At 41.4% G+C, this 19464-nt stretch overlaps 2 protein-coding genes across 3 annotated transcripts in view; one reads left to right on the forward strand and one right to left on the reverse strand.

The window, feature by feature from the left end:
- Nucleotides 1-105: 105 nt before the first annotated feature.
- smurf1 (SMAD specific E3 ubiquitin protein ligase 1) lies at nt 106-16850 on the reverse strand. Of its 2 annotated transcripts, none has more exons than XM_044330446.1 (18): nt 16578-16850; nt 9317-9355; nt 8256-8364; nt 7847-7980; nt 7658-7723; nt 7415-7490; nt 6619-6830; nt 6425-6509; nt 5808-5954; nt 5219-5444; nt 4722-4825; nt 3905-4019; nt 3618-3796; nt 3359-3496; nt 2953-3073; nt 2555-2756; nt 1986-2061; nt 106-1886 (listed from the first exon to the last, which is right to left on the reverse strand). In XM_044330446.1, exons 1-18 carry the CDS (start codon nt 16630-16632, stop codon nt 1787-1789), a joined length of 2184 nt encoding a protein of 727 aa, XP_044186381.1. In that variant the 5' UTR covers nt 16633-16850; the 3' UTR covers nt 106-1786. The 2 variants fall into 2 exon arrangements, with proteins under 2 accessions (XP_044186381.1, XP_044186380.1); XM_044330445.1 differs by having other exon boundaries at nt 1986-2070.
- Nucleotides 16851-19403: 2553 nt separating this feature from the next.
- The window catches only part of LOC122967791 (myosin-16-like), an 18663-nt gene continuing 18602 nt past the window's right edge, over nt 19404-19464 (forward strand). The window contains exon 1 of the mRNA XM_044332606.1: nt 19404-19464. This exon is cut by the window's right edge and continues 265 nt beyond it. The gene's annotated coding sequence lies outside the window, so the exon portion shown is untranslated.

Here is a 19464-nt window from a genome sequence, read left to right on the forward strand (position 1 = left end):
TCAGTGCCTATGTGTAATATGTAAATTGTATATGTCTGTAAACAATACATATTTGATTTGGATACATTCATATAGAGAAATTAATGCACATAACACAAAGAAAAGTATTTTCAATTTAATTTCTTTTAATATAATCTTATTTACATTGTATTTTTTCATAAATGTTTTAGTACATAGTAAGTTACAATACTCTTGCATCCATTACACAGTGAACTGAGAACCTAGAAAATGCAGATTGAAATGATACTGCTTAACAGTCTTCAATCTACAGTAGAGCCCAACATTTTCCACATTACTCGCTCGACATTTAGGTTTTTGATTTCATTCACTTCTATGGAGGATCAATGACCGTAAATAGACTTTGTTCATTCATGGTGGTCATGAGGATGATGACGACTTGACAAACAGGGAACCCTTTTACTAACATTCAGCCTATGGAGAAAGACAGATGGGCAGAGAAACATCCGTGCAACAAAGTGTTAAAAAAAAAAAAAAAAATGGTGAAATTGATAATGAAACATGTACGAAAGGCTTGAGATTTTATTAAACACGTCACATACAACTGAAGAATTCCTGAAGTTGACTCCTTCTTTCCATTTTCACGGCTCATTTTGTAAAATAATCCAGGTCATGCCCTCTGACCTCTCCATAACGTCAGTAGAGTAAATCTCAAAAGATGAGTTAAGATTTTAAAATTAGGGCTGGGACGGTCAATCCCCTTTCACTTCAATAAATGTAACATGGTATTAAAAACACCAAAAGACAGTTTTCATACACGCACAAGAATATTTCTCCGCATTAATATGAATGTTTAAAAAAAAAAAAAAGTAACGAAATTCAATAAAACCCACTTTGTGGATTACTTGAATTGCAAGTGAATTGACCCTTCAACTCTGGTAGAGGGGGTGATGAAGAGATTAGTGTGAGCTCTTTGTAGAGCATATAGCAGCTTGGTCAGTAATCACTTAGTAATAAATAATAAAATATCAGAGTGGATCAGAGTGGTCGCAAGTACAAACGGAAGAGACAAAAAAGTTACCAAACAGAGGAGCAGGCTCATTTGATCTTTTTTTTTTTTTTGTTTTGTTTTTTTTGAAACAGCGTAACCGGGTGCCATGCCTAACACACACACACACACACGCAACACACTCTCTCACACAGACACAAATTCGTTCTCGCTCTCTCACGCGCGCATTCACACGTTCTGATACACGACAGTGGTTAAACATGAAGCATGAATACAAGTCAATCAATCAGCTTGTCAGACAGAAAGACAATCGGTCTCCGCCTTGTTCTTCAGACATCTGATTTCAAGGTCTCTGTTCACAGGCTCGTTTGTGATTGGCCGATTCTGTCCGGTGACTCGAGTGTGATTGGAGACAGAGTCAAATTCGCTGTGGCGGTTGACATTCTGAAGAATGACATCATAGCTTGTTAAAACTGAAGGATAAAAATGCTTCTTCAAAACATTTGAAAAATTTTTAAAATACTTTTCTTTTTTTTGTTGTTTTTTTTGTTGTTGTTGTTGTTTTATTTCTTCCCCTCCTGCTGTGCTTCCTCCTTTAACCTCTCAACAGTTCAGTGGTGAAGAGGTGGCAACAGACCATTTGTGTGTGTGTGTATGTGTGTGTTTGTGTTCTTGTGATGCTTGGCCGCTCCGTATACTCGGTGTATACTCGATATTCTGTGTATGTGTGTGTGTGTATATATGTAAAAATGTCAAATAGTTGTGTGCAAGTGCAAGCGCAAGTGTGGCTGTGTGTATGTTGATTCGGTTGTGGATTCATCACTCCACAGCAAAGCCGCAGGTCTCCTCCACAGCCGTCAGCAGTTTCTCGTAAAGTTTCTCGTAAGACTCGTAGGGAGGGATGTCTATCCTGTTAAAACTACAGAAGGAAACGGAGAATTAGTGATCCCGAAACCTGACGCTTTAGCAAATGTTGTCAGAGAAGTCGGTGAGGTGCGTTTCATTTATGTGTTCTTACCACGTGTGAGCCTTGGGCAGGTTGTCTGTGTTGGCGTCTATCAAATGGATGGTGAAGAGCCTTGGTCCTGCAGAACCTGTAGAACCTTACACACATACATTCTAGTTATCACTGCTCTACTCTGGTACACAGAGCAATGCTTATCTTTTAAAACAACATGAGTTCTCAAGTCAGACTGATAAACTAGTTTATAATGGGACTTTTGTTTTTGTTGATGTGCAGTGCGGACATGCTTGTTTGCATCTGAATTTCAGAATTTATTTATGCTGGGCATCAAGAAAAGCTGCCCAAAAAGAATCACAACCAAAACCTCCTGTCACAACAGATCCACACTGACATGCCAATCCACTCATCTGATACAAAGCTCTATAGAAAATATGGTAATTTTCTTAAATGAATTGGCTTTACAAATTTTAATGCAAGAATTATATTAAGTGTATAATGTGTAGGACAATATAAATGTTGGATGCAGACACTCAACAATAACACACTTGAATCGGGGCTGGGCAATAATGATACAGTAATTGATGTGTGTCTCTGTGTGGACTCTGAACCAGTGCATGACCCACCCTGCAGCGCTTTGAATCCCTGTAGAGGGACCCTGGTGGAGCCCGTGACGAACTGCAGCAAGCGTCCTCTCCTCTCCTCGCTGAAGGCCTCCACCGCCTGCCAGAACCACCGCACCACGTTGCTTTCGCTTGTACAGTGCTTCAGGCGGGTGTTCGTCTTCCAGTCTGCGAGGTCTATCTTTCCCAATCCGCCGATGATCAACTGGAGGAGAAGGAGAGGATTGAAAACACAATGTAGCACGCGATGCTCTGGAGTTTTACATTCTTCCCTTTTGTGTGTCCAAAACTAGTAAAATTAGACTGAAATTTAAAAATTCAATATTCAGATGTACAATGTTCAGAATTAGATTTATTTATTCATTACGACTTTGTTTATCGTTTACAGACGACGTACGTACCTCAAGTTCTTTATGGTCAAAAGGTTTGAGGAGGTGCTGGGGGATGAGCTCACTGAATCCCTTCTGTAGAGCCAGAAACTGGGCTTCAATTCCCCGCATGAACCTCCAGTTCACATAAAGTCTGAGAAAAACAAAACACAAATTTGCTTCAGACATAATCACAAGCACGAACCATATGGTGGCTATATCCTATAAACCTTAGAGACAATAAGGTATAGTAAGGTATAAAGAAAAGTAAAAGCACAACAGTGATGCAGGTCAGATAAATCTACTAAAACTGGCAAAAGCAATGTGCACAATAGCCCTTTCTGCTGGCATGAAAGAAAACAGCATATGACTGGAAAATTGTTTAAACTCTGTACCCAGGATATAAAAAGACAGAAGACAGCTTTCACAGTTTTATTACCTTACGTATTCTTTCTTGTTCTCCTCAGTAACAGGGATATTACGCCCATTAGGTTTGAGCTCATGTTGTAGAAACTTTCCAAAGGCATTGTGCTCCACGCAAAATGTGTGGTCTAGGACTGAAGTGATGTCGTTCTCTCTGCAAACAAAAAGATTAGATTGAGTAACACTTATGCAGGACATAAACCGTAGAGTAATCCATAATAAAAAGCTCTCCATTGTCAGATCGACTTGTCTTGTGTGCAGGTGTGTTTGCTCACAATATCCAGACGAGGCTCTTGTGCAACTCTGGGTCGGTGGTCTCCAGGTCGTTGAGTTGGATGGGTTTGCCTAACAGCTGTTTGTAGAAGGGCAGCGTGAAACTCCCGTTGATGTAGTGACCGTGAAAAACTGCCAGGCCCATCACGCGACCCACAAAATGGAAGTATGACAAATGGTCCTGAAAGAAAGACAGACAGAGAGTCAAAGAGATTCCCCTTTACTCAGTTCAACCATGAGGCACTTTATATGTGTTAGTGTGTGTGTGTGTGTGTTTCTGTGTACTCACAGGGTTGATGGAGGAGTCGGGGTTGATCTGTAGTGTGTAAATATTGTCTGTGGAGTACTGGAACAGGCCGTAATAGGGGTTCAACATTTCATGACACAGCAGGTACAGCCACTCCCTAAGAGACAACCAGCATATTGTTAACAAATATTCAAAACTCACAGAAAATTGGTAGAACAATCAACTAGAAGAAAGTGCAAAAAACACCAGATTATATGATGCAGTCTCTGTATCACCTTGAAAACTATCAGCTTTATTTGATAAATGTAGCACTTTGGTTTTTCTTACTGTTTAAAGTATGTAAGCTGAAAAATTTCCAGTTATTACAACACATTAATGAATGTGAGGGGAGTGCTGCAAAATGCCAAATATATTGCGTTGTTAGTTTCAAGATCATCTATTTTGTTTCAGAAATTTTCCACACGTCCTGCCAAGCTGATGAACCAAACAAACAAATGTTGTGGGTATATCTGGCACACGCTATCAACTCTCCTTCAAAAACTTTCCACTGTTTGTTCAACTGACACTTAAAGAGGCTTTTCTAAAAAATTGGAATATCAATACAATCAGTACTAGCCATGAAACCAGAGCTATCACAAATCAAGCTGTTTTTTGTTTTTTTTTTACTCTGTTCTTATATGTTCAGCTGGAGAAAAAGATAGACTCATGGGATGTGACTTAAAAAGCAAACTACGACGCTTGAACAAGTGCAGCGTCGAAAATGGAAAGCCTACGACAAATGCAGCTCGCAGAAGCACGACTCCGCAAGAGGCAAAATAGCTCGACTACGCTGCTGAGAGATGTGAGAACAGAAAATCACCTGGCCACACCACCATAATCCAGACCCTCCTCTCCCCTGAACTTCACCATCAGACGCTTCTTCAGGTCTTTGGGCCTCATCTTCATTATCTGCCGGTACGACTCCTAGAACCCACACAAACACACAGTATTAATACTTTTATCAACAGACACACATTATCTCATACAAAAGAAACAATTAGAGACCTACAACACAGCCCTTTCAGATCAGTCGTCTGTGTATTATTATTATTATTCACAACCAGTGCAGCTGTTGAACTCTCCTCAAGAGAAAGACACTGGAAAGAAAAGGTTGTTGTGACTGCTGTGTGAGTCAGGGAGGAGTGTGGATGTGTCTGCGTGAATGTGAACTTCCAACAGGAACTACCCACACACTGCTTTCATAGCTCCGCATGCGAGTGAAATGTTTGTTTATTCAAAAACAGAGTAACTGATAGTGTGACACCTTTCACCAGTGGCTTTAACTGTGTTGCTTTCTGGTATCACATCCGCACCCACCTCAAAGATCTCCTCGCGGGACACCTCTATGCGACAGTGTCCCGCTTGCGGTTGCTGCAGGGACAGCTCGTGGCGGAGCAGCTTCAGCTTATGGACCAGGTCTCTCTCGTAGCGCGCCGCCACATCTCCGTCTCCTCCTCCGCCGCCAACTCCTCCGCCTCCCCCCTCCTCACCCCCCACGTCCATCTGGGGGGCTTGGGAGGAGTCCTTCGCTTGGGATTGCTGGCTGGAGGTGGGAAGAAGTAGAAGAGGAGGACAACATGACAAGAGAGAAGAAGAGTTGACAAATGTACCATGGAGAGACGGCAAAAAAAAAAAAAAAAAAGAGAGAGAAGAGAGAGTGGGGCTGTTTTTATGTATATTATGTACTGGATTACATTCTGTGCCAGCTAAATCTACTCTAAGCCCACATTTTTTTGTATATCACACGATTGAGCGTTATTAACAGAGCTGATGACTGTTAGTAGGTCATGTTCAGGTCCAGTCTGTGTTCAGCGGTGACAGATGAGATTAACCACAGATTAGTCTTGAAACCACTTATTCTGTATGTGTCAGGGATGTCCGTCACCCGTCTTGTGCATGCCGGTACCTGATAATGGTATGCAGGCGCGGGTCTGTGAACTGTGTGGTTCTGTTGTTGTGGTCCACAAAGTAGATCCGGCCAGACACGGTGCTTCGGACCTCCCAGCCCACTGGCAACGGACCGAGTTCCTCACAGCTCACACTGGCCAGGTCCCTGCAGCACACATAAGTAACCAGACTGAGACTCCAGCCAGCAATACCAACTTAATTTGTTAAGCCTTCAACCAGACCTCTTTCTATCAGCTCTGACCCTAAATACTGTATGTTCTTAACCCCTCATACTGACCTAAACTCAGACATGGGGGGCCAAAGAAAATAACCTGAGATTTTCTCTTAATCTGTTGGTGTAATTAGTGCAGAACAAAATAAGGACAACATGGATTTTTCAACTCTTTCAGTCCTTTCGGAAGTACACAATACACCTTTCAATAACATAATATAACAAAAAACATCCAGTATTATTCTTAACACGCAATTTGTTCTGTTCTTTCTTTTTGTTATATTCTTCCTCTTTGTCCCCTTCCTCTGCAATGACCCAGTTTCTTTGTGGGGGGTTTATTTAAGGTTCATTTTATTCCAGGTTCTGCTTGGACCAGACGTGAGAGAAGTGGGGTGTGATCATACCGCGGTATCCGAGGGTCGTGCCAGGTGCTGACGCCTGTCTGTGTGTGAAGGAAGTACACCTGGCCCTGCACTGTTGTTCGCTGCTCTGTTTTAAAAAGAAAACAAAGAATGACGTTATATACCAGTAACTTGGGTCAGAGAATTATGGGACATATTTGAAGTTGCGAGCTAAGCCCTAAAAATGTTCGACTGACCGTATCCCTCCGGCAGGTCAGGCGGTTGGTGCCCGTGAGGTCTGTTCTGAGGGGTGTGGCCGTGTCCTCTGGAATCCTGCCCTCTGATTCGCTGCGTCTGAAGACGGCCTTCTTGACTGGGTGAGTCAAGCCGGCAGTTCCCTCCCCCTGCTGCACCAGTGGGGTCTGAATAGGGAAGTGGCTCTTCGCTGAAACATCCCTCAAACACAGGCCTACACACACACCCACACACACACAGAGAGACACACAACACTGAAGTCCTATATTCTGGGTTTTACTGAAATCACATGATAGGTCAACTGCTTTTTATTTTGAACTCAAGAGGATCAAACAAATGATGATTATAACCAAACTGAGCTGCAGACAGATCCTGCAACACAGCAGGCTCCAAAACTGGGTCTCAGTGCTACGTCACATGGGATCCCAACATGACTAAAGAGCTAAGCTGCTAGTGTGACACCGCATTTGGGGGTTCTGGTACCTGCGATTTGTCATGTCATTAAATTATACAGAGGGATAAAACATAACAGGGTATTCTTTTGTTTTATTTTCAACCAGTTAAAAACTAAAACTGCTCCGTTAAAAAAAAAAAAAAAAAAAAAAAAAGCACTGACTGTGACGTTAACATGAACATAATTAAAACATCATCTTTCTCTAAATCTGACAACAGTGAGCCAAAGATACAGAATAATCTATGAAACATGTGTAAACAACTACACAATGTGACAATGAGTAATTATTTCTGTAAATGTCACTATTTGACACTGGAGGCGTAAACGTCTGGTGACACACTCACCCATCATTTTCCAACAGTCCTCTGCAGTCCACCACGGGGCCTCCGCTGCCGATGCGGTCTCGCGTTTGTAAGCTTACTGGAAACAAGAGTAGAGATGTAAAAGTCAGAGGAGACAGTGAGCATGTGACATTGAGAGAGGGGGGGGGGGGGGAGCAGAATATGCACACAGTGAAAGAAAAGTGGCGTTGGGGGAGGGAGACCGCCAGGGTGTACAGATAATGTATCCGTGTGTCCGGGCCTTACCTACAATCTGACCCCGCACTGCGTCGCTGTCCGAAGGGTTCAGTTTACATAGATCTAGTCGCTGGTCTGGAAGAAGAAGGTAACGAGAAATTCATTTCTAACTGCGCTTAGGTGTATCAGAGTGGACATTTTGGAGCACGTGAGGATTTCTGCGTATTTAAAATCAGAAGGCTAAACAGACAAACTTACATCCTGTGTCTTTTAGCCTGCTGATGGCATTAGAAAGAAGTCGTATGCAGCCCAAGAAGCCTGCTCCCTGTCGTTTATGGATCTTCTTGTGGTTCCATATACTGATGGTGATTGAGTCTGTCTTTCCAATGTAGCTGAAAAACAGACACATCAGATTTACTACTCTCTTTACTCAACCTTTATTAAAATAATCTGGCATCGATGGAGCCATCTGAAAGTCTTAAAATAATCTTTCATTTACCAACTCCTGTTTTTGGAAAATGACTGAGGATGAGGGAAAAATCTGGATATAACAAGGACGATAAATATCTTTGACATCTTTTAAAATACATTTAATTATTTATTATTTATAAAAGTAGAACCGTATATCGATAACAGATAAATTGTGAATATGATGTAGAAGACTCACAGGTCGTAGTGCTGATTCCATTTGGGGTCCAGTGTGCTCTTGACTGTGTCTGTAGAGTGGCATTGACCTGATCCATCCACCACCACCTTGGCAAATGGATCTGGCAGGCCTGCAGGTACACAATTCTAATTAATTGTTTGCATCTACTAAGTTACATTAAAGAAAAGATACTAATAACATAAAAAGATTCAAAATGGCTTAAGTAATGCAGATAGCAGTATCCCCAGACATTAAACTAAATCTTTTTACCCCGAGTCTAGACAGCAAGCGTAGTGTTAGCAGCACGTCAGCAGAGCAGCAGCAGCAGTGAGTGCTCTGTCTGCGCGTCTACACTAGAGGCGTTCAGGTGCAGTGTTGAGCGTAGGTCACCCGCGTATTGGAAGCGCTCAGAACCCAATACACGACTGTAGTGACGCACGTACAATGGAGGAAAATAGACTTGAAGCGTAAATGTTGCTTTTATGCCTGTGAGACGTGGCTGAGATGCGGGCCTGCACTGTGCCGATACAGAAAGCTGCATAGATTAAAGTGAGAGCGTATCTGTTGCAAGTAACACGCGTCTGACACGCTTGCTGTCTAGACACAGGGGTCACTGAGGCTGGCCTGCAATTTGAAATCCTTTGACCCTATAATAGTATTATATTTGGTTAAAACTGTCATTAACCGTATCTGCACTGCATAATTAATCAAAGCGTGGTGACACTCGTGCAAATGAAAACCCTAATCCTGGCAGTCTTAGGCCGACAAACTCCAAACAAATCTAATTTGGCATGTTCACAGAAGCTTTGCGACCGTGAACAAACGCCTGATTGTGGGTCGAACGCTGGCCAGCCACACTTGTTATTATGGTGCCATTACAGGTCAACACAGCTGTCCTTTCTTCGACTTCGGTGGAAATGCAAACGATCATGATAGTGCGCAGCTAATGATCAACACTGCCGATTTGTTTACAGTGTCGCTTTTGATGGCACGAACAGACCCTTACTCAAACACATCATCTCATCATGACTCAATATTCATGCATATGAAAATGAGCACAATAAAAAAAAAAAGGTACTTACGAAAGAAGTCTTTCTTTGCGAGGTTCTTGGCACATAATACTGTAAAAGAAAAAGATCATTATGAACAAAATGCCAAACACGCAGATATGTAAATGATTTCACAGTGTGTAGGCTGCTACAAATGCATGCTGGTGTACATGAAAACTGTCTGAGTAGGAAGAATGCTAGTTAAACTAATACATGAATGCCAGAGGATGGTAATGAGCAGGGAAAACTTATGTGACATGCAGACAGAGTGAGCAGTAAAGTATAGGCTAGTGTCGGGATCATTGCACACACAAACGCGCACACACACACACACATACAAAGGCCGCCCACAGCGAGAGTGGCAGAATGCCTCCTCTGCCACATCATCTTTGTGGATTCAGAGAGCAAAGCTCAAACTGACCAAGACTTTGAATTTGTGGGTGTGTGCTGAGGATTAAGTTTATTGTGTTTGTGTGTGTAGGGCGAGAACAGGCATATTATCAGTCTAAGTCAGCTCAGTCAGGACTGTTGTCACACTAAATCATACAAGTGAACCACGATAGGCTCATTTTCAGAAACACAGTCATGTCCAGTCAGTCTTGAGTACTCGTCTTGATTATAGGGCAGTGTGGGCATTGAACAAAAACAAGCTGCGAGTCTGTATTCTAGGCTGATGTAATGCATCCAACAAGGTTGTAATTGACACGAAAACTACAATAATATTTACACTGAAGATCGTAATGCCTACTTCTGAATAGCTGCACTTAAGCCCATTTTTGGAAACCTTATGTGGCCAGAAGAATGTGCATGAATAATGTTCAGAGGTAAACATATCTTCTTAGGAAACAGCTGGATGAGTAGTCATGAAACGTACAGACATTCATGGTTCCCAGACGATGAATCCTAATGATTTTGGCGATCGCTGACTTTTCCTAAAGTACCACAATGAGGTGGACATTTGTGGTTTTTAGTGAAATGTCTCAACTACGGTTTGTCAAATTTTGTAGCATGCAAACATTAGCATTTTTGCTCAAAGCAATGCTGCCTGACAGAGCTGCTAACATGGTTGTAGACACGTCTTGTTATTGTATACTCTAAAAATCCTTACAAAAATGTACTTGATTGATGTATTTTGTGGTCAAACACAAGAGATTGGGGGGAAAAACACTGCAGCTTGGCATTGTAAATCAAACACAAACATATGAGCAGTTTATGCCAGGAGGGAATTGATTTGGCTATAGATGAAGGAGTGTGGTAATTACTATATTTATACAATATCAAACAACTGCATTATTAACTACATGTAAGCTACTGTGTGTGAATAAAACATTGTATCTGCTTTGATTTTCATTGTGACTTTGTCCTTGTATGACTGTTGAGAGTCATCAGCATCAGTAATGAGCCTACATAAAAGCCCTCGCTTGCTCTCAGGACTGGAAAACCAATGATTAGTGATGTTTAATGCAGCAGAAAATATTTCTAGAGCTGCTATGTAAATACCTCATCCTAAGATCTTATCTATGTTTCGCTGATTACTGATGTAATATCAAAGATACGCTGCTATACACCACTGTGGCTCAAGGAACGCAAGACGCATCAGCGACAGGTGTATTGGACTGTACTGGATTACAATTTCTATTCTTCCCTGAAGGCTACAGTCTGGAAGTTTCATGAAGATAAACTGCTATATAGAGGCCAGAAACAAGTTGGATCTCAGAAATACTGTTAGCTTCATTCCCCTGGATGCCCGTTTTACCAATGAGGGTCTAAGATGGAATGTGTAACTCGATCATATAAATCACCTGCATGCTGTTAGATGGGCCTGGAGTGGGAGGAGCGCTGTTCGATACATTGATTTGAATTTCATGAAGGTTTTGTTTCCTCTTGTGTATATCTACCAGAGCTTTAAATTGTGTTTCATGCAATACAATTGGAGCTGAAGCGATAAGTCAATTAGGGTAGTCAATTGAAAGTAAAATTATCACAAGTTTTATGTTCTTTTCAAGCAAAAAAAAATCCAAATATTCACTAGTTCCAGCTTCTCTAATGAGAGGATTTGCTGCTTTGTGTTTTGTTTGAGAAATATGAGTATGTAACAAATAAATATTTAAATCTTTTGACATTTTATGGACAAAATAATCAATTAATCAAGACAGTTGTCAGTGGTCATTCATAATGAAAATAACTTAATTACAGCTCTAAAAACTATCTCTGCTAAAGTGATATTTTGGCAACATTTCAGGGATGAAGATTGATGGTGTTGTCTTGACTCTTGTAATCTACTCAGCTTGGTCCTATTGATTGGTTACACCACCCAAAATGTTATCATAGCTTTGAGGTCCAATTAAAATCTGGCTTGATTTGGTTTGGCCCAGACAGCCATCTAGGAAGTAAGTCAGTCAGCCAGTGGTTTAGGATGTGGTGACTGGTGGCGTAGATGTGTCTGGCGTAGCCTGCTCTATTTCCTGTGATTAACCCATGGAGAATGGCTGCAGGATATCCTTCCCTCTTCCTCATAAACCCCTTCCATTCCTCCTCCTCTTGACTCACACATTCCACACCGAGACCTCATCTCTTCTACCGACACAATGAGAGAAGCACAGCTTCGAGAGAGAGAGGGAGAGAGACAGAGAGAGAGAGAGAGAGAGAGAATCAAGTTTCTAATTTGCCCCTGCCTCCTCTTTCAGACAAGCAGCGGAGGAAGACTTTCTCTGTCTCTGTCACTGCTGTGCTATCCACCCCCTTTCACCCTCCAATCTCCTGCCAGAGACAAGGGACACCCCTAATTTCACCCCGGTCTCTCTTTTCAGTCTCTTGACCAGCTCCTCTGTGCCACTGAATGTGTGACAGGCCCTTTCTCAGCCTCTCAGGAAATTCCTCATTCTGCCAAGGTCATGGCTGGTAAAGACACACACAGCAACAGCTCAGCTGGTTCTCAATTTCCCCCGCTGCCGCTTTCTTTTTTGGCATTTATGTCCGCTCTTTTTTAGAAAACCTGAGAGCTGTAGAGAGCCGGCGGGGGAAGAATTCTATTCATCCAAACTTGAGGGAACAAACAGAAACTGTACAAGAGAGATGATAAAAAAAATGAGTTGCTTCTGTACCAGGATACGAGCTGTTATTAGCACAATCAACCAGCTCCTACATATATTTCAAGGGTTTGCACGTCTGCTCTACTCTTGCATCTTAACAAGAAAGAACAATTTATGTACTGAATTCAATAAATCTGTACAATTTTAAACTGCAGACGCACGGAAGTTTCATTGAAACATCTTCAATCACAGATAATAGTCAAGTAGTTTGGAAAAGGAGCCAAGGCGCAGTGAATTATCCCCGCACCGAGATTAATAATCACAGATCGAGCCGAAAATGATGAATGCTGAAATCCCGACGGGTTGGACTAGACTGTGCCGTTTCAGAGTGCAGTCACAGATTTACAAGTGAAGCGGAGTGACCTATACGAGATTACGACAATGTCATTTCCTGTGTAACCTTCTCCTCTCAGTTACAAAAACAAAGCAACAAACGGCGGGCGCATGAGCAAATATCTCACCTACTTAATAACAGAGCCTGCAGTAGCATCCAAACACACACTCAAGATGACCAATAGGTTTCTCTGCTTCACTGCCCACCAAACAAAAAGTAGGTCTGAGTTTAATATTAGTTGTTAAATAAGCAAAAAAAAAAAAAAAACTAAATCATTTTGTAAAACACACACACACACACACACACAAGCTCTCCCTTTCTAATATACTGTATGTCCCTGCAGCCACCTTTCTATATTGATTTTGTGAACTTCGGTGTGTTTCTGCACATGCTGCAGGCTCAGTCAGTCAGTGAGAGGATTAGAAGTGCTTATGCTGCCTCCTAAGTAAGCATGATTCCCCCCTTTTCCTCTCTCTCTAAAAACACTTAAGCGACTTTTTTTTTTTGCGTCCTTTCCTTTTTACTCCATCACTCTTTATTCCTTTACTTATACCTCATTCTTTTACTCTCCTGCCCTCTTTCCAGCTCGCTCTTTCCCTCTCTAGTGAGCGTGAGTCACAGGCTGTCCTGCCGCTGACCTGTGTTGGTGCCTGATCAAGTAGGTGTTCAATCCCAGTACCTGGCACCAAAACCCGACCAGCACGTGTTGCTTCCGTGAGCCAATTAACATTATCCTGCTGAATCACTGACGCGTTCATCCATTAGACAGCGGTTTTTTTTATACTATAAACCTCTTTCATTCCTAAACAAAAATACCCTTTTATTCTAGCGTTTGACCTGTTTATTTCCTGACAATCTTCTGATATTGTGAAAGCTTCAGTAGCAACAGCACAGCATTACATCGTTGATGCCTTATTTTGCTGGGTAAATATTCAGGAGATTAAACTTATAGTCAAATAATAAATTAGTGGACCGGCAGAAAACTCATTGGCAACTTTTTTTTTTATTATTATTGTTATAATAACTACTAATAACTAATACTTTAAAATATTTTCAAGCAGAAATGCCAACTATTCTCTTTTGAAATGTGAGGATTTGCTGCTTTTCTGCTTTTTTGAAAATATCATTGTAAACTTTTGGGGGGACAACTGGTCGGACAAACAAGATTTGTGAAGGAAAATTGTGATGTGCAGCTATAATAGCTATCAATAACAGCTTTATCAATGGGTAATGTTAGTTACAGCCTTATATATGTTGTTATTTTTGGATAAAATTGCAAGTTATGTTTTAATACCAATGAGATTTTTTTCCCTAAAAAACAGTATACAGTACAAAAGTATTAAATACACAAAATTACCTAAATAATGGCGATACCTTTTCAAAGAATAAATAAATAAAACAAAGAATCTGACTGAGCATTTGGTGTCAACAGTCTTGGATACTATTTAGGTTGAATACACAGAGCTACACCAGACGGGAAACAGCTTTTTCAGCAAGTGTTTCTCCATTAAGTCTAATACCATCCGTTCACGTCTCACTAGACCACACTACCTAAAGATAATAATGTGACTTTTTTCTTATACCTATAGCACATCTCCCTCCGCTAACTTAAGCGTATCCACAAAAAAAAACCATATGATAGAGACAGAGACACAACAATCCCCCCCTGGCTAGCTAAAACATGTCCATATAGACACAACCGCGTCTCTGAAATCTGAACCAGTGTCAAACTCGCCCGCTCTTTGTCTGTGTCCCTGCCACAGACACACAGGCCTTTCTGATGTAGGCCAAACAACCCCGCTCACTGACAGACTAAACAGAGCGCTGGCCAGCAGGGCAGCATTGCACTCCCATTGGCTCATCACACATTCCTCACCCAATTAGAATTCCACTCATACCTGTGGGGGCGGGGCACAGTCAGGGGCAATAACCTCTGTTAGCATCCAAGCTGAAATAATGAGTGACTGGTTTACAAATACATACACACACCCAAACACCACACTCCAAACCCTCCACACACACACACACACTTCCTCTGCTTTCCTGACTCATCTGGCTGATAATTTATTGCACTTAACTGAAACAATCTGCAGGTGTTATTTTATTGGAAGCACTTATATTGGATTTACTACATTAGTATTGGCCCTATAATACACCTGATGGGTTATACTATTACTGTATTTTGTATTTCTTCTAACTAGGCCTGGAACTAATGGTTGTTTTCATTATCAATTAATTTACTGGTTATTTTTTTGATTAAATCTATCAATTGTTCTCCCTAAAATGTCATCAAACAGTGAAAAATGCCCATCACATGTTTCCAGTGGCCCTGGTGCTGTCTTCAAATGTCTTGTTTTGTCTGACCAACAGTTCGAAACCTGGAGATTTTTGGTTTATTATCCTAAAACGTTCACAATCAAGAAGCTGGAATCAGTGAATTTTTCAACAACTGATTAACCAATTACTTGTTTCACGTCTACTTCTTACCATTACAACTTTTTATCTGTTTCTGCTCTGGGATCTCTTTTGAATTTTGTCTCCTGAAGTCTCTTTCACTTACTTACTGTGTATTATGTTTTTTAGAGGAGTTTTTCCTTGTTTTCTTGGAGGGCTTAAGCTTAATTAGGACCCAATGGTGTTGTGGGGTCTTTTAAGCCCATTGACACACTGTCTCTAATATTGATCCAAACAAATTAACTTTATTTGACTTACACTGAAGTGAACAGACTGTGATTCGTGTGTCAGATCTGTGAGTTTTATCTACTGAATTTATCTGTCCTGTGAGGGACAGAGTGGGAAAATAAAAAGGAAACATGTGCCGTTCATTGTTAGATGTCAATTAAGCACTTTTCCTTAAAAACATCCATCACAATCATGCACTTGATGTACCCTCCCGCCCTGGCTCATACCAACCACATCTAGAAATATTTAGTCTGCCAGTAAGCACATTCTGGTGTCTGTTTGCTCAATTTTGAAGCAGAAGAAGGACAAGGCGTCTGCCCAGCGGCACAGAGTGGTCATTTCCATTTGAATAGAGACCCCTGGGTGCCCAGTGGGGTTACATTAGCTACAGTAAAAACCATTGTTCCAGCTGTGTCCGTCTGTGTGTGTGTGTGTGTGTGTGTGTGAGAGAGAGAGAGAGACTTCTATGTGCCCTGCAGAGGACAGTCTGACCCAAAAAAAATATGAGTTGAGTACAGGGTACCCAAAAGAGCAAACGTGTCCAGCTTCTCTGGGTAAGGATAAGTTCAACGAGTCAGACATCTGTCTAACCGATAGTCAGCCAATCAATAGTCATAGCTAATCTGGGCTAACATGTCAAATCTACCGACAGATCGATCTTCAGAGAGGCTGTTGTTCGACATTTGCGTTCATCCTTGGTACAGAGCTCGTCGCATTCAGGTCAAGCGACGGGTTCGGCTGGTGATCAGCCCCCCCAAAAAAGGGTGTAGCTAGCAAGCGTTAGCGGTCAACATTAACCACAATGTTAGTGATAGCTACCGCTAGCTGGTTACTGTTAGCGATTGATAAAGTTTCTAAACATGGCTTTAAAGCGCTGGTGTTTTTTCAATGACCCGACTAGTCAGCAGCAGACTAGTCGGCTGTGAAATCCACAGGATTGTGGGCTGCTTCTTGGCTGTCCTCTCGGTAATTTGGTTAGCATCTCAGCTAACAAGCTAGCACTTGTGCCGCTGTGTCTGCCACACAAAAACCGGATGTTTAGGCAAACACCACACCAGAGAGCCTCCAAGACACTTCGTGGTGTCTTGTTAGGTTTGCTTGATATCAACTCTTTGTGATAGCGGTTTGTGGGTGAAAACGTTTTTACCTCCAGTTGAAACATGCACCGTAAGCGTTTTTTTTTTACCTGTCAGTCGGATTTTGATGCTGGACCCGTTCCTCCGAGTCCCGGGATTCGACATCACTCCGGGAAAAAAACGATCACACAAACTTCCCTCTGGAGTCTCCCCAAAAAAACCGTTTCACCACTCAGCGGGAAGACGAATCACTTCAGTTCACAAACATGCGGTTTGTTTTTGTTTTCCTCACGGGTACAAATGTATTATTTCATCGCAAAGTCCTGCGCTCCTTCGAAATCCAACAACACGGGAGTACATTTTCGGGCAGGCTCAAGCACGTACTGACGTCATACTCTTAACGGGTATAACATTACGTGCGCGCATCTGGGAAACGTGCGTGTGCCCGCAAAGATCAGAATCTCATAATGCTATCTACTGGCTTGGTTTTGCTTTTATTTTAGATATTAGGAGCGAAAATCCCCCCGATTATTTTTGTTTATTTACATTAATTTATAATGTCTGTTATATTTTTGGTACAAACACACACAATCATACTAAATAAATGTTTTAATTAAGAAATTTTAGTTTAATTTAGTGCTGTACAAATTACAGTAAAAGGCACAACAGTAGAGAATGAAATGACATCAGTAGAAAAAGGCACGAATAACAAAAATAAAAGGCAATGATAAAATACAAGGTGATATCAAAATATATGTATAAATGTAAAACAGAAAAACAGAATGAAAATTGTAAGATCAATTTATAAATAAATAAATGATTACATACATTGATTACAAATATTGGAACCAATAAGAGCAACCAAAGTCAGGGGATCACCACAGAGTCAGTAGTATACTTTGTCTGTGAACAATGTCTGTACAAAATGTGCCAATCCATCAAGTAGATGTTGAGATATTTCACAGCATTAGTGATAACTTTGATCTGCCGGTGGTGCTATTGGAGAGGAAAAGTCAGGGAATTACCAATGTCATAAGGATTCATCCTCTGGGGGACCATGAATGTCTGTATAAAATCTCATGCCAATCCATCTAGTTGTTGAGATATTTCTGTCTGGACCAAAGTGGTGGACCGACCGATGGACATTGCCATTAAAAAAATGTTTGTCAGGAATGTAAAGTATAGCACACAGTCGGCTAAAACACTGGTAGACTGCTTTAAAGGTTGAGGGCGAGCTGGTGGGCAGGGATAAGGGCTGTTGGGATTTGGCTCTTTAGCAGCACCAGGGTTAGCTGCACGGCTGCAGTATTAGCTGGTGGAACAATGGACCCTCTGACCAGCCTGTTTACAGGACACAGTAAATCCACATAAGCAGTGAAGCGGCTCTTTCCAGAGGCTTGACACACACACTTTGTCTTACAAACACACACGTGCAGTTTCAACCTTTATATCCATTCTTTGTCTGTAGATCTGTGTGAGTCTGAACCCCACCACACACACTCTCTCTCCCTCCCTCTCTCTCTCTCTCTCTCTCTCACACACACATACACACACATAATTCTTAAGGACACAGGTGGAAGTAATGATTTTGAGGTCTTTAAAGTCCTCCTCCTCATAGCAGCATTTGTCTCTTTGTTTCAGCCTGTCCCTTTTCTCAAGCTCTTCCTCCCACTTTTTATCTGCCCTTCCACTACATCTGTCTTCCTCCCACTTGTCTTTGTATGTATTTGTATGTTTAACTATGTCAACACTTCACAGGTGGCTGTAGTGAGACAGAGACAGATAGACACACACACACACACACACACACACATTAGTTCATCCCTCCAAACTGGTTATGTACAGCTGTTAGTATGATTATGTGATTATGAGTGTGTTTGTGTGCACATGTACGTGTAAATATGTGTGTGTGTTTATATGTCTATGTGGTGTGTGTGTGTGTTATTCAAAGCGTTGTTGAAACCCTTGAGACTGGCTGAGTGTGCTCACAACTACTTAGATAATTCCCATCATAGAGACAAACTTAGTAAAACCTCTGGGGACACACACACACACATACACACACACTGAGTTAATGAACATGAAGTAATTCTTTGCACAGATCGGTTGGGAAATCCCATTGGATAGCCAAATCTGGGCTTTCTTTCTCATAAATATTTTTAAATAAAAGAAAAAGAAAACAGAGACAGGGAAGAAATTACACCAGGCTTTAAAAAGAAGTTAAAAGAGAGACAATGAAAAAGAGTAAACACACATGTTCTTGTTCCTGAGAATCTGAGTAATGCCAGGAAATTCACAGTGAAACTAAAACAATGCTGATTTTGAAAAGCTGCTGACTGGATGAGAGATGAAAGAGACGGAGTGAGTCAAACCATTAACTCTCCTGAGGCTGATTCTGTGTGTGTGTGTGATTAGTGTCAGTCTGTATCTTGCCTCCTTTGGGGAACAGGAGCAACAGCTGCTTCAGATCTAAAGAATCTAGTTTAGATTGGGGCTACATTCTGGGTATGACCATGACAGCGATGCCAAAAAGAGCAACGTTTCTCTGAAAGTGTCACAAGAAGCTTTGATGGACACAAGAATCTTCTTCTCATTATGTGTGTGAGTGCGTGTGTTACCTTGGCATAGTTGGCCTAGAACCCAACTCAGCTCTGCCTCTACAAGGATAACATGGTACACATACCCGGTCATATAGATAATTGTGGGTTGGAAAAACAATTGATTTATTTGACAAAAATATATTAAAGGTGCATCATATTTGAAAATTTTTACCCCATGGTTTTGAATTTGCCATATAGGGTTTGAAATTGGGAAGTCTGTAGAGTGGCAGAATAAAAATTACTGTAAAAATGAAAAAGATATTAAGAGAGCTGTCTCTGTGGTTCAGTGGTTTTAAATTAAGATGCCTTACTCGCCCCATCAGGTGCGCAGAGAGAAAGCAATTGATGGTCAAGAGCAGAGGTGCGGCAGGATGAGAATCGAGGTGTGGAGGAGCGG

Source organism: Thunnus albacares, chromosome 17, assembly GCF_914725855.1.
Source record: "Thunnus albacares chromosome 17, fThuAlb1.1, whole genome shotgun sequence".
NCBI lineage: Eukaryota > Metazoa > Chordata > Actinopteri > Scombriformes > Scombridae > Thunnus > Thunnus albacares.

Coding starts and splice junctions, on each gene's coding strand:
- smurf1 (XM_044330445.1), bottom strand. CDS start 16,632: ATGTCGAATCCCGGGACTCGGAGGAACGGGTCCAGCATCAAAATCCGA. Junction 6,831..7,414: donor GGACTGTTGGAAAATGATGG/GTGAGTGTGTCA, acceptor GTGTGTGTGTAG/GCCTGTGTTTGAGGGATGTT. Junction 3,497..3,617: donor AAGAGCCTCGTCTGGATATT/GTGAGCAAACAC, acceptor TTTTGTTTGCAG/AGAGAACGACATCACTTCAG.